Below are 15,395 nucleotides of genomic sequence, written 5' to 3'. Positions count from 1 at the left end.
AAGAACGCCGCTGGCCAGGTGGGGGAAGCCATGCCGAGGAGTCCACAGTTGATGCATTGAAGAGCTCAGAGCAGTGTACACTGACAAAGGCCGCTCCTGGGAAGAATGGAGAGATGGAATTGATTACACAGCAGTCCAGAGTGAGGTGATGAGGCCTGAACAAGAGTGTGACAGCTGTGATACAGAGAGTAGGTGAACCTCAGAGAGGTTAGGACAGTCGTCTGTTGGTTGGTGAACTCCACTGAGCACCAAAGTCACCTCCTGCTGAGCCTGACTTGATCTTTCTTTGTCTAACAGTATCTGAGAATCACGTCTGAATATCAGCGTTGACTGTGCGTATTGTAAATATTGACTGGGCAGAAGTTTGAATTAAGTGTCTTAACTCTGGAATATAAACTGAAATTTGTTATAAGGATTAAATTCTTACTATCAGGTTGCTTACTCATCCTTGCACAGTGCAAGGAGAGAAAAAATAGTAATATTTTGAGTTACAGTAACTCAGAGTCACACCTGCATAGTAAATTATTAAAGTAATAAGGTTGATCTTTGTAAGCCACTAGGAGACTGTCTTCAAACAGGTTCCTGAATGGGGGTGTTCAAACATCATGCAGGACCTTACAGAACGTTGGTGTCAGTTTTCTCATTTAACAGGTTAGGAGACTGATTTGAACAGTTAATGTGTAGATAAAAATAGTAAAACTCTGAGGTTGTCCAGTTTCTGTTGTGCATTTTAAGAGAGCCTTTGAAATGACAGATGTATGAGAAATGAAAGGATTCTTTTTTTAAAAAGATGTTTTAAATTCATTTTAGAGTAGAGAGAGAGAGGGAGGGAAAAAGGGAGAGGAGGAAGAAGCATCAACTCCTATCTGGGCCTTGACCAGGCAAGCCTGGGGTTTTGAACTGGCGATCTCAGTGTTCCAGGTCAACGCTTTATCCACTGCACCACCGCAGGTCAGGCGAAATGATTCTTACAAAGTTTCTAATTGGAGATATTTAAAAGGAAGAGATTAAAGAAGTAGCCTTGAAGAAAGTATTTTTGTATTTTAAATAGTTATCTAGTTTTCATACTACTATAATGTTTACGAATAATTTTAAAAATTGCAAATACCCCCATGAATAGTTGAGAAACAGGTATATGTTTGAAGGAAGGACATCTCTAACACCTGTCGCTTTCAAACAGATTGGTAACTAATTTCTGAGAGGGGTAGCACATCACAGAATCTTATTAGTGTTTCAGGTTTCGGTTAAGGCAGCATTCTTTTACCATGTGCTTAGCAGAAAGTGGATTAACACACTTGAAAAACGAGAATCATGGTGCTGAAAAGGATTTCAGTAGTAAATGTTGGGGCCTCACTTAAGTGTAAAATAATACACCAGCACAGACAGAGATTTAGTTAGCGGGTAAACATGGACATGCGTTTACTATTGTTGGATAAAGTTCCTGTTTCACTTTATCAAAACTAGTCCTTTCTTCCTGCCTTATTACACAATCACTTTAATTTATTGCTTAATACCTAGTCAGTGAGGCCTAAAATTTTAATTACAAAATAAAACTAATAAAAGTGATTTTAATGGTATGAAAATTGAAAACAGAAGTTAGATCACAACTGCTCAGTGCTGCTTTACAATTATTTTCTCAGATTATTGGGCAAGTTTGAGCTTTTTTATTTGTTGATGGCCACATTACATTGTGCCTTGAAGCCATCCATTTTGCAGACACTGAATTTCGTTCGAGTACTATTTTTATACAATTGGCATCACTACACCTCTGGATCTTGATAGGATTACTGCAGGAAGAGAAAGAATCTTTGTGTTAGTAATTACCTAACATTGTCAGAAGCTGACTGCAGGCCTCTTTCTAGTGATAACAGAATAACTGCATAATGTAGCTTTATAGCACATGATTAATAGAAAATAATTACACATCCTACAAAGGGATGCAATATTTCTTATAAATTGACTAGAATGGTTTCCTGTAGATTAAAGGACTCTTCATTATTTTATCAGTCCTGCTGAAGTGCAGTCACTTGCCTGTGTTAGCATTTCGGCTGATGTTAAGAGCCGAGCAGGCTGAGGGACACCAGATGGCAGGTCTTGTACCTGAGCTCCTGGGGCCCCGAAGATGGCACGGGTGCTTCCTAACCTCTCCAAGACTTAGGCAGCGGCCTGCTATGGTTCTGTGTCTTTATTTTTTTTGTTTATTAACAAGATCCGCTTTGAGGATTGTTGTTTTTTAATGACCCACCTGTGACTTTTAGAACAGTACTGTAATCAGTATGTGGACCGCAAGACCACAGTGGAAGGGCTGTGCTATTTTCCACTGTAAGTACTCCACCATTCATCATCACGGGGGAAGGCAAAGAAAGGCAGGTTTTCCTCTTCGACGGCAACCTGGCATAGTCTTGAATCTGCAGGCTGAAGTTTAGAACACTGTGCTCCAAGAGCATCTTCATTCCGATTTATAGGCTGCAAATGATTTAATGGGGATTCCTGACGCTCAGGAGGCTCCTACAGAGGGCGGTGAGGATAAAAGGAGCAGCTTCTGTGTCTGCAGACATCTCTGACGGCTGCAGCGCAGATCCACAAACTTGCCTACTCGGTTTCTCCTCACTCTAGTTTATCTTACCTCTTAATTCCACACAGGAGAATTATATGAATCCTTTACGAATGTAAAGTAATCAACATTCTGGTTTTTTATTGCTACCCTTTTCTGATTTAAACCCTGGGATATTTTAGAGTACTTTTATAAGGTGTATATTTCATATGCTTTTTCAATAATTTTAAATTAAGTGAAGCACTTAAGATGATTCTAGTCTAAAACTTCATTTTTTTTCCTAGAGTGTTACTTTGAAAGGATTTGTTTACAGCTGATAAGCTCCTCCCTGCTGTTTACTCCTGTGTTTTCTACGGAATGAGTCTTACCAGTTGCTGTCATGCAGAATTCTCTCACGTGTGGATTGTGTCCTTGGTCCTTTGTTGAAGTGATTTGTTGGAAATCAATTTCTTAAATTTGGATGTGAGTCAGCTTCTTGAGGACAATAATATGTCCTTAATTGAGAGCACAGGTTATAACCGCAGCAGAATATTATAAAGTAATATGAACTCTCTGGTTTGTCACTGGAATCTAAGTCTTGAGCCCCAGGCTGCAGGCTGTATCCTCTGAAGGAAGTTTTGGGTCATGATACGACCTCTCACTGAGCGTGTTCTGTGTCTGCCCTTTGGCGGGCTGAGTTTCTGTACTCCTTCCAAAGAATCAATTGGAACCATCTTCAGTTGTCATTGGGTAAGAGCTCTCACACTTACACTTACCCTGTTAGCCATCCATTTGGAAATCTTACAATGTAGGCCTTTGGCCTCTGAAAGGTTAAAGACGTTTGTTTTGTTAAGCATTAGGCTCTAATTTGTATTCATTGCCTTAAAAATTGAAAAGGGCAGTTTTATTAGATACCTGTTAGGAGTAATGGTTGCTAATCTTAGCTTTCAGTAAGTTGGCGTTTTCTTCTGATAAATATATCCTATACACATTCTAGCCATCGTCGCTGAGTTCTGAGCATCAGACTGTTTCAGTTTCTCAGACAGTTTGTCCACTGAGTTCACACTGTCAGAGAACTTTTAAACTTAAGATCTTGAGTCAGCTGCTTCGCAAGCTGACGTGCCCTCGTTAGAATTAGAAGTACAGGACTAGCCTTTCTCCCCCTATTCCTTCCACCTGTCCTTTCAGTAAACCTAACTCTGAGAGGTCACAGTTAAAAAGCAGAGATGTTTCACCAACAATCTATCGAGAGACTGCATATCAATAACACATTAATGTTGCTACATTTGTATTGAAGAACTGTATGGTTTTCCTTTCTGGTGGTCAATAGCGTACTGATCAATACAGATGTTAAGTCTGTGACTGTATTAATATTCCCTCCCCACATGGACTCAATACGCATATGCACGTCTATCTGTGACTCAGACTTTGGGGATTGATTTAAACATTTATCTATATGAAAAATTAAATTTGGGTCCTCCAATGCTTTTATAGAATATTGCTTTGGAATGATATTGTTCTTGAAACTTTTCATTCATTTTACTTTGTTTGTCTCTAATGAAACAGAAGTAAATTTGAGATAAAAATATATTAGTCAATCAGCAGACGTATGAGACCAGTTACAGAGCATTCTCAGTGTCGAAAGCAGTGCGTGTCTGTGGGTGCAGGCAGAGGGAAGAGTGGAGGTGCAGGTTCCTCTCACATTGCAAATAAAGGCAAAGGCGGCCCATCGGTCGCTCTTTTTGAACATCTGGATTCATATTTTTCCTTTATCACTTGGGATACTTTTATTTCTTATTGATTTTCTACTATATGGATGAATCTAACACCACCTTTAAATTCCTTCTACCCACCCTTTATTTACTGTAGTTTATGATCAATAAAAAGAGCAATAAAAGCCTTAGGGAAGCTTTTTTAAAAGAGCCCTTTTGTGAATGGTTTTATAAAGAATATTTTTTGGTAATATTAATGTTTCCTTATTTTTCTCTAATGTATCTGTTTAAAATGTCTATACTCATATATTAGTTTTTTTTTAAGAATGGGCATACCTCTATATTCTAAATCATTTTTTGATTATATGAATTTAAGTAGGAATCAAGTCATTTATTGTAAAATAAATAAAATTCTATCCTTGCTAGATGATATGGTTCTTGAAGGCACAGATAGTATCCTGAGGGTCCTGGCTTTGGTCCTGTAGTTGAGAGAGAGAAAGAGAAAGAGAAAGAGAGAGAGTTTCACTAGCCAGGTTCTTATAAGTGACTTGTTTCTGTGTTCTACACTCAGTAATAAACAGGCTTTGTCTTATATGTTAATTTAAATCTTTGTCTAACTGCATTTTTTAAGTGTCCAGAAACAAACTAACAAAAAAGATTAAAATGTTTCCATTTACAGCTCAAGCTCTTGTAAGTTTATGAAAAGAAATAACATTTCTAAGAAGTTGCACACAAACGACATTGTACTTCCACCAGTCTAAAGGTTAATATTGCATATTGTTTCCAATTAGGAATACAATAGATATGGCTGGTGGGTAGGAGAAATGAAAGGAGCCATTGGCTTGGTGCCGAAAGCCTACATAATGGAGATGTATGATATTTGAGAGTCCTGGGTAAGTACATTTTAATCCAATATTCTGTAATAGCTCATATGTTCTCTTGGTCTCCGCGTTATGAGTCTTTGCCTTTTTAAAAGTCTTGGTAGTCTTCTGATAACACAGAGATTATACTACCAAAGCATCATCTTCTTTTTTTTTTAAAAAAAAAAATCTGGTTCAGTTTTAAAAATAACTTTATAGGAATTACTTTGGAAATAGATTATTAAGAGAAAGTCCCTTTGATAATTGCCAGATGTTTTTCCAAACCTTCTCTTTAGTGAAATATTTTTTATGGTCTTTTGGAGAAACTAAACTGACAAAAGGTTGAGTAAATGTTCATTTCTCCTTGACTAAAAAGTGTAATTTTTTTCTAAGCAGGAAAAAATCAACATTTTGACTGAAGAAAAAAATGATAATGAAACTTTCCCTTTCCATCTGCAGAAAAGGAACATTCCTGCAAATGCTTTGGATTTAGAATCATCATAAAAGCATGAGTGACGGACAGCTCATAACCTTTCTTTGTTTTGTTGAGCGTTGTGCGCCTTTGATGTTTTATGCATTCATTATAGCATCCCTCTGATGTGAAACTAAATGAAGGATATTAGTGTAAGTTAGATACAAGCAGTAGAGTTATACCTGTTGCTCTTTTTGCAAAGCAGTAATTGTAGTTTTTACTTACTGATTTGATTTGTGTGAAGAATTCAGCACTCTTCTACGTTTCATGCACATAGTCACTGCTGCTTGCGGTACGAGTTGCAATTTCAGTATTGAGCATCACTTATTTTTTAGACTAATACATAACTTCCTAGAAATTTAAATTGAACATATCATGCAAGTTTTTGGTAGATGTTATTTTTAAAGAATAAAGCTTTATTAAAATGCTGTAGATGATTTATCTTAGTATTTATTTTTCACACAATAGCAACATATTTTCATGAAAGAATTTTTCCTAATTGGCAAGTTTACTTTATGTTCAATATAGCCACAAGAAAGAAAAAGGATAGAATTGCAAATGGCCATGTTCTGTCACCTTCTGCAACTCACGTGCAGACTGGACGGTGGTCTGTGCAAAGACCCGAGTCAATAACAAATATCCTGGTTAGACCATGGGCTTGCCAACGTTTTCTACCATAGTTTGGTTTAAATTTAATAAAATAAAAAAATGTATAAGCAGCCCCATTCCCCACTACTACCGCAGCCTAGAGAAGCTCGGTGTACTCGAAAAGTAAGAAGGGGAAGCCCAGCACTGTCTCACCCTGCCTGACCACAGCTGTGCTGTTCAAGTCCCAGCACAAGTCCCAGCTCCAGATGTGAGTCTCCTGCACAGCTCAGCTCGATGGAAAGGGAAGGAGGGCTCCAGGGGCGTGCACAGGGATCACGGTGGGCACACACACCAGTGGGGCGTGGAAGGCAGCGCCCGCCGGACGCTGGTTTCCACTCTGCTTCCTGGGCGACGTTTGCAGAAGTGTACCACTACCTCTTCGTGTGTATATGGAGTCAAAGGTATTTAAATGCCGACAAGGTGCCAGTCTGGCCTTATTGTGTGTCAAAAGGTACTGCTGAACGGGTAATTATTTTAAGTCGATGTAATCTCATATTGAATCATTGATTAGTACGTGCTGCCTTTGTTGAACTTTTCAGATATTTGCTTTATGTAGATAAAGATTCTAACCATACAGACAAGCTGATAATATTTTAAAACCTTCGTTGTTTACATAAAACTACTTACAAGTACTATTTCAGAGTGTATATTTCCCATTATCCCCTCAATTCCACGATCATGTTATTTCAGATGTTAAAAAATGTTAATTTTAGGGATTATGGGTAAACTCTAGAGTATAGAAAATCAGACATTGTTGAGTTAAAGCTTTCAGAAATGAATCTGTGCACACCTTAGTCTTGTCCTGATAGAGAGCCATAGGAATGGGCTGGAATCACCTTGGGGAAAGTGAGACAACCGGAGATGAGACGAATGGACTGGATCCCAGAGCCCCAGAGGCTGAACCGCAGAAGCAGTTGTGGGCTTGCACTGCACATGTGGACTTGCGCGTGGAGTGGACACAGCTTCCTGCATCTGGCTGAAGTGAAAGTGTCAGCCCTGGGCCAGTAGGTGGCAGCAGCTTCTCATCGCATACCAAGCCATTCGGCAACCCCTCCCCCACGCCAGCCCACACTCACCCGGAACGGAAAGAAAGCATTGCGAACATTTCTGCCTCCTTTTACAGTTAATCCAGGAGAGGGAGTCCTTTGCCAACTGATGACCAACAATTCCAAGCCACACAGTCTCTCTGTGAACAGTGATAACACAGAAATAAGTGTTACTTCTGTCCAGAGCTCCCCTGGCCTTTGTTCTTTTTTTTAACTTGAATCTGAGGGGGAGATAGGAAAGAAGAAAGATTTAAAATTGTAGTGACAGGAAAAATAATCATTACTTTCAATGCATGACAATTTTACATTCATTTGCTGAAATCATTCGTATACTACCAGGGAGAAAGTTTTCTTTACACCCTTGACAATATATCACACACTCTTCAAGATCATAATAATATAATTAATGTGAATTTAAATAAAATGGCTTGTTAGGAAATATGCTAATTGCTGTGTTCTCATTATGTTCGCTTAGCTTTTATTTGTTTTTCTATGAACAGTTAGAGAGCTAATTTTTTCCAAAGGTGATTGTAAGTCATATTTTATATAGCATTTTGCTTGATTATTTGCTCTGTACCAAATTTGTACTCTATTGCCATTAGATCTTACAATAATGTTCCACTCTGCAAATTTTTAAGGTTCAAATAAAGTTTAATTGTTTGCAAACTGTTATGATGCTAATACTTCAACAGCCTGCTGTGTTACTAATGAAATTACTTTGTTATGATTAATTTGGAAAATAGTGTGTTGATTGTAGTAATTAAGCACAACAAGGTGAAGTAAATGATTCTAATGCCATCTGGCCTCCAAAGTGGATGAAGAAATGAAATAGGGTTGTCACCGGAATTTATTCAAAGAAGTAAGGATAATACAAATGACTTTCATTGCGATAAGGATTTACACTTCGCCACAGCTCACTCCATTCTGTTCTTGCCACTTTGTTGCATGTGATGCTTTCTTTTATGAAAAAAGAATGCTGTTTAGCCCAGCTATTGTTTTCAATACTTTATATTCTTTTAAGTCAATTACTTTTACCTTGTGCTAATTTAATTACAGATAATTACATAAAGTATCATAGGATCATAGAATATCACTTTTCAACCATCTGTAGGTAAAATCCATCTATGTAGGGTTTTTCTTTCTTTTTTTGCTGCTAGTGTACAAACACCTTGAATATAGCCATTCATAGAGAGTCGGGGTCCCATTCAGTAGTTTCTAAAGTGTTTCTAGTCAAGACTCTCTCGTAGTTCTTATGACTTCTATGTTTTCTATCCTTTCTCCTATCTAATCTCCTCACTTCAGAGTCTGGTTCCTTCTAGGGTCATGATTAAAAACAGAACCCAAAACCAAGTTCTTTATTAGCAATCCAGGTTTGCAGTTCAGCCACTGTAAGAAAACTGACCCTGACATATGATTGTTTGAAAGCTTGGACTTCATCGATGGAACTGAGTAAGGCATCGTGAGAGTTTTTAAATCAAGTGAAGTACTTCTAAACTTCAGGTAAGTCAACTGTTTGTGTCTCACTTGTTGAATTATAGACACAAACTGTATAACGATCACTTTTACGTCTCGAGTTCCATAGACTCAAGAGTATTGAAAATCCATGTGGTAAAGAAGAAGTTGTGCTGGAGATTAAAACATGACCGAACCATAGAAAATACAGCTTCACTGAGAAGTTGAAGGAATATGATTTATATATACAACGTAACATTTGCTAATATGGCCTAGTTAGTAAAATCCTGAGTATTCCAAAATACAGAGAAACAAATGGGAAGTATATTATTAAATTGTCTTTCCACAAATTTAACCTACTCTCAAATGCATAACTTGTACAGTTGATTGTCAGACTGGGAATGAGGAATTTCTGGATACCTTCAGCTTCGGCCTTGGAGCTGAGTTCTTCTAGAATACCTGGTAGAACCCCGGATAGTGTAGCATTTTGCTGTGATGAGGTAAATACTTATAAAAATTATGATTTCACTGATACTATGTTTAAGGGACTTTTTCTGTTTTGTTTTTTTTTTTTTTTTTTTTTTTTGTAGAATTTATTCTATCATTACTTGGTCACAAATAGATGATTTATTGCCAGCATGGTACGTCAGAGTATATGGTGTGTATCCAGTGGATATTTTTTAATTAACTGCTATCCCCTCCCCCAACAGCGTCCCAAGCCCTGAGATTAAAGAAGAGCTTGCCTTCTATACCTATAATAGTAAGGAAAATACCTTTATTAGTTGCGAAATTGGCTTTCTGACTGACAACATTCTCTTCCTCAAAAAGTCAGTCCCTAGTAACTGAATCTTTAAAAGCAGTTTCATTGTCCCCATGATACCACCGGCAAGCGAGCTGGACTGGAGTGGTGGTAACTGAGCGGAGGGAGACTGAGTAACGAACGGAGCAGCGGTTAGTCCTGAGGTGCTCCCTCCCCCTTCCCGTGCTCAGTGTGGTCCCTCTTTCAGAGACGGAGCTTGGGGCAAATGGTCCAGTTTCCCTTCCCAGTCCCCAGTCGCGGCTGCCCCTCCCGCATGCCACCTGGGCAACAGCAGGTGCTTCCCATCTTGGAAATATTCTAGCTGTCACCTCAGATGGATCAGAAAAGAATTTCCAAATGGGGGAAGTTTCACAGTTGTTGCCAAATCCAACCATCATCCAACTTTTGTCTTTTTTTTCCCTTTATTTTTAACCTTTATTCCCTATTTCTTTAAAGTTGTATGATTATGTTAACTTGAGTGCTCTGAGTCCCCGAGGCGACAGGAGCCGTCGAAGTGGAGAGGAGTCTTAGTCACACCAGGGCGCAGTTCAGTCTGGGATGCTGGAGGGGGGCCGGCAGGTGAGCAGGCCAGAAAGCTGTGAATATGAAATCGCCCCGAAATCCCGTCTCGTAAGTTCTGTCCTCCGTGTTGGAACCTTGGGAAGCATCCCTCGCTTTCTCTCCTCATTTCCTCTGAGTTCTTTGCTATTCACCATTATTCAGGGAGGTAATGCAGAACAGCACTTGTCTGTTTTCTCTTCGTTGGCCTCAACTTTGTGATAGAAAAACATCGCTCCTGCTAGAGTAAAAGCAGGTGCCGTTTGATAGCCCGAGCAGCAATTTACCTCTGATTTGAGGAAAGGGTCACACAGGTACTCTCACGGGAGGAAATGAAGGACACCAATGCATGCCAATCAAAAACGACTGCTTTAGAGAAGGAGAAAGTCCCAAGAAGTAAGTCGATCCCTACATACAGCCTCCTCCTCCCAGACCCCATGGGAGTCCATTGGGAAAACCCTGTGTTCTTTATCATGTCAAAATGATGACAACAGTTTCAACAAGCTTAGTAATAGCCGGGACCAACACGAACTGTTTGCTACTGGTCATGCTGTGCCCTCTTCAGTCCATCTTCTAGAGATAAGTTCTGTTGTTTCTTCCCATTTTCCTGATTAGGAAATGGGATGGGGTGTGTGTGGGGGGTGTCATAATTTATTCCAGGGTCCGAGAGTGATAAGGTAGCAAGCCTCACCACTTGAAGTGGGCATCATTCTGCTTCCCAGTCTTGGGACGAATTCAAACCACGTGCTTAATTCTGTTCTTTTCATATAGTAGGCACTCAATAAAAGCTTACCGGCCAATCTTATACACTAGTCTGGAGCCTGTGCAAAGAATAGTTCAAGAACGGACAGCCCGACGGCTGAATTTTCTTCACTTAGTAGTTAAAGCGCACCTCGGTCACTGTCAGATCCAATCCACATGGAAAAGAAACATTGAATGCAGGAGCATGTCTATCCATGAACTTCCAGTCAGGCTGAAAATAGGAAGTCCGTTCAGGCAGCAGAATCAAGAGAGAACACCAAGCCAAAGGGACTGTTTTCAAGTGACCCTTTCCTCCCCTCTCGACCTCCCCAGAAGTCACGTGGAAGCCCTGGCCAGGGAAGGCTTGCGGGGACGGGAAAGTTGGCTCGGCCTCTGTCTCAGTTTCCAATTCTTTTTGAGCGCTGTGTGTAGGGTTTAAATTAGTCAGGGTTTTAGATTTCTTTTTTAAAAAATCAGTTTAAAAGGTTATTATTAAACTGTTCAGGTCTTCCAGTCAACGAGCAGAACTTCATTATAAAACTCACACAGTTTTGTAACTGAGTGATGGCGACGTCTGGCATTAGACTTTTACTTGTTGAGCTAGGAACTCGTTTCAGGGGAACTTCGATTGGAATATCCAGTGTTTGAGTACAGGGTCTTATTCCTGAGGCACCTACATGGTGCCTTGTACAGGACTCCCTAACAACAGTCTTCTGTTGTGTTTTTTGAACAAATCCTTTTTTTTCATCTTTTTTCCCTCAGTGATTGGAGGCTGGCAGGTCGTGGGAGATAATCAGGGATTAACCTGCACTATGAGGCTCTGGGATGTAGCCAGTGGAGGGGTGTGCTTGAGCCCTCTCACGGTCTACAGCACACCCTGAAGTGTTGACTATCTTACAGCCCGAAAGAAGAGGGTGTACTGACATTCAGTTCCAAGGAGTGTCCCATTCTGATCATACTCTGAAGGTTTTCCACACCTGGCAATCAGAATGTCACACATCTAAAGGACAGGGAGACTGGCTGTGCTTCGTCCTGATCTCCAGCTGCCACCAAGCAGACCTTGGGGATGTCCAATGACCTGTGCCATCGGGATGGAGAGACTTGTCCCCTAATTCCTGGTCTATCACTCCGTTTCCTCTCCTCCCCAGGCCTTCCCAAAGAGCTAAGGCATGTGAGGCATGAGTAATAAGATTCTTGTCACTCTGCAGGGTTATCAATATAAGTCATGCTCTCTGCTTTCTGTGAACCCGGCTAAAGCAAGGTTCACCCCGTTCTGAGCATCCTGGGTTGGAACTGTGCGGTGTGGCTATCTTGTGAATGTGTGTTGTTAATCTATCTGTTGCTTTCCTTCTGCCGGTCAGCATATTTGCTGTATTCTTTATTATCGTTTCAGGGCTTGCTATTTTTCTTCCTATCTAATTAAATGATTCCATTTTGAATAATTACATTTAAGTGCCAACGGTGCTATAGGGGCATTTCAAACATAGAATTCGACACAGTCCTTCCTAAACAAACTCGTAGTCTAAATAAAATAGACAGGACATTAACTCAGGGAGGAGAACAACCCCAGGTAGCTTACCTTGGTGCAACTCGTAACAGCAGTGTCCTAAGACATGGCAGAAAAGGGTCTCTAAACTTGTTACATCTGAACCCAGCAGACTAGCTTGGAAACCAACTGCGATCCTTCTGTATACACGTCTGAGTGTCCAGAGAGGCAGAGGGTTTGTGTTGGTTCAGATGAAGGATTGATTGGGGGGAAATTTCTGAAATGCTTGTAGCTACTGAATTACGTGTGAGGGGAACCAAATTGCTGTGTGCGAATAGTGTGAGCATCTTTTGCAGACTTGCTGCCAATTATGGTAAAGCATGACTCTGGAAGCCGAGACTGCCCCCTGCCCCAGTAGTTCTTTTTTTTTTCAGTGGGGGACAGAGGTGCAGCAGGAGTGCTCAGCACAGAGTGGGGAGGAGGAAGACCACCAGACCTGCAATCTATCAGAACTCTCGTGTCAGCTCTGCCGCATCGTGCCTGTCCTGGGGAAAGTTCTCTTGCCTGCAAAGTAGCAGTGGGACCTGTTTTCTCTCCCTCCCAGGGTGCACTTAGGCTCAGGTGAGATTGTGTGGAGGTGACTTATAAAATCAGTGACAATGTTAAAGGTGGCTTTCCTGCATCAGAAGGTATGAGAACTGAAATGAAACAATGTGTCCAAATGAAAATTTCTCCTTCACACCAGAAGCAAGCAAAGGAAAAAAAATGTTAACACTCAGTTCTAGCTGTAATACTGTTTAGAATAATGTTAGTGATCTGTTGGTTTTGTTATTACAACGAGAATTGATGTTATCCCAGTGGAGTTTGGGATTAAATTCTCCCTGCGATCTTAAATACATTGTTTTGAATCAAGCCATTGGTTTCCAAGTTATGGTCATCTCTGTTCATGGAGACTTCAATAACAGATGTTACTTCTATCCGTGAAATTTCAAAATAAACTTTTCCTTTGATATGTAAAGGCATCGATCTGAATAATAGGCTGTAGGTATATGTTGTTTGTAGTTGGTTGGATTTAGCATAGAGTTTCTTTTTGGAATAAATACCCTAAGGAAAAATTCTGCCCAGTTCTCGCCAGTATCTACATCCTTTATGAACCGTTTCTTCCAAATGCGTATCTGTGATTGTTTGCATGTTGGTACAGACTTCGTAGCTAAACAGTTTCTTCAGAATCTTGCCTAGGATTAAGAGAATTTTACTTGATAGAATTAGCCTTGTAATACAGCACTAATCTCGGTTTGTAGTGTGCAAAACTATGGGAAATAAGGGTGAACCGGAACATCATTACATGTAATCTTAACGCTTTAATGTTATAACTTTAGGCAAAGCTAATAAAAAATGCAAAGGACTCTTAAATAATTTAAATTATCTAAAAAATTGAGCATATTCTTTCAAATAATAATGGCTTTCATGATCTGATTTTTTAGAATTCATCTCTTATGTCTTGAGTAACTTACAAGCGTAGATATCAAAGGAAGTTTGAGTTTATTTAATATTATTAAATATATTTCTTATCATACAGTATTATTGAGGATTCCATTTTTTTAGCCTGGCAATTATGATCTATGTTACGCAGCATATAATTCCAATAACTTAGTTGATAATGTACTTATAGAGTTAACTTTTCGCACTCCTCTTTAAAATCCCCTACCGTGCGATCCCTTGACTATTTTGGAGCTGTTAATCAACTCCAGTAACTTTTTACAATAGTCATACTGTGTACTTATTATTTCCTCTTAAAAAGCTTTCTTAAATAACATAAAAGTTTCTCTTACCATCTTAAACTCTATGGGAAAAAGATTACTTTCCATAATGTATTTTTATTACTGTGCTCTTTTAGTAAAGGAACATAGTTGGGAATACACTAAACTGTGTTAACTGTGATTAAAGTAAAAATCAGCCCATTTCTAAAACAGTTCCCCCTCTTTCTAAACAGTTACATTGGAGAATTTTTACTTCCTCTGGTGCTGTGGTTTATAGCAATAAATACTCTATATTGATTACTACTTAATTCTAATGGAAGTATACTAAGGCTGGAAACTCATTATAGCTTAGTATTTAGTGCCTTAATTTTTAAACAGTTTTTAAAATTTAAAAATTGATATATTGTCCCAAATATGCTTCAGTTATTGGGTCCATATTACACTATAAAATTATTTTCATTTTATATCTTTTCTAAAGATTATTTTGTTCACATATTTTTTCTGGCACCTCATGGCTTTTTTTTCCCCCCCCATAACTAAAAATCTGTCATTTCCATTTTAGCTTAGTTTGGAAATACGAAAACCATGTCAGAGCAACACATTAAAGATTAGTATAGAAGCACAAAAAATTAATGGAAGAAAGCCATGAAGAGCATTTAAATTTAGTCAAATTATCCAAGTGTGCAATTTTGACCCATTAATCTTGTTTGAGACTGCTTAAGAGAAATAGTTTTCTCTAAATGAGAATTTTCTCTTCTAAATACATTGAGAAGAGAAACCTCTCATCCAAATTAATACTTTTTTTATTTTAAAGAAAAGGATAAAGCAAGAGCTTCCCTAATACTGTGCTGTAATTTATTCTTAGTCAACAATAGATCGGCACTTACACACTAGGTATTAAAAGCTAGTTATAGTCATTAAAGGTATTCTCTCTAATGCTGAGTATTAAGATACTCAATATAAGATTTATTTCCAAGCTATTTTGGGACCACAAGGGAAGGTATTTTCTGTATTTTACTTCATTATTTGTAGGTTTTTGTTCTGGGAATTTTTTTTTCTTTTGGTAAATATAAAACAGAGAAGGGAAGGACAGAGCTGGGTGTTTCTTTGAATCCTAACACAGTATGTCTTCTTAATGAACCTGCCGCAGTGCCCAGAAAACAGCTCCCTGCAAATAAACATGCTAGGAGTGATTTAGCCACAATGTCCAGACTGTGTAAACACCTAATTATTACAATAAAATTGTCAATAAATTTACATTACTGCTCCCTTTTCAAACGTTAACCAACTTTTTCCTGGCTTGATAAAAGAGCATAAATTGTATTTTT

The 15,395-nt window shown here is 38.9% G+C and overlaps 1 protein-coding gene across 3 annotated transcripts in view; it reads left to right on the top strand.

Annotated features, from left to right (window-relative positions):
- Window positions 1-6,006, top strand: part of SKAP2 (src kinase associated phosphoprotein 2) — a 153,374-nt gene extending 147,368 nt beyond the window's left edge. The window contains exons 12-13 of one of the 3 annotated variants that reach the window (XM_066239641.1): window positions 5,037-5,138; window positions 5,502-6,006. In XM_066239641.1, the coding sequence (XP_066095738.1) occupies window positions 5,037-5,129 (93 nt within the window). In that variant the 3' untranslated portion in view covers window positions 5,130-5,138; window positions 5,502-6,006. Of the gene's footprint in view, window positions 1-5,036; window positions 5,139-5,498 lie in introns of all 3 variants that reach the window. The other 2 variants (XM_066239640.1, XM_066239639.1) reach the window with 2 other exon arrangements.
- Window positions 6,007-15,395: the final 9,389 nt, after the last annotated feature.

Source organism: Saccopteryx bilineata, chromosome 7, assembly GCF_036850765.1.
Source record: "Saccopteryx bilineata isolate mSacBil1 chromosome 7, mSacBil1_pri_phased_curated, whole genome shotgun sequence".
Taxonomy (NCBI): Eukaryota; Metazoa; Chordata; class Mammalia; order Chiroptera; family Emballonuridae; genus Saccopteryx; species Saccopteryx bilineata.
Note: the sequence above shows the minus strand (reverse complement) of the source record. Positions and strands in the feature narration are given on the sequence as shown.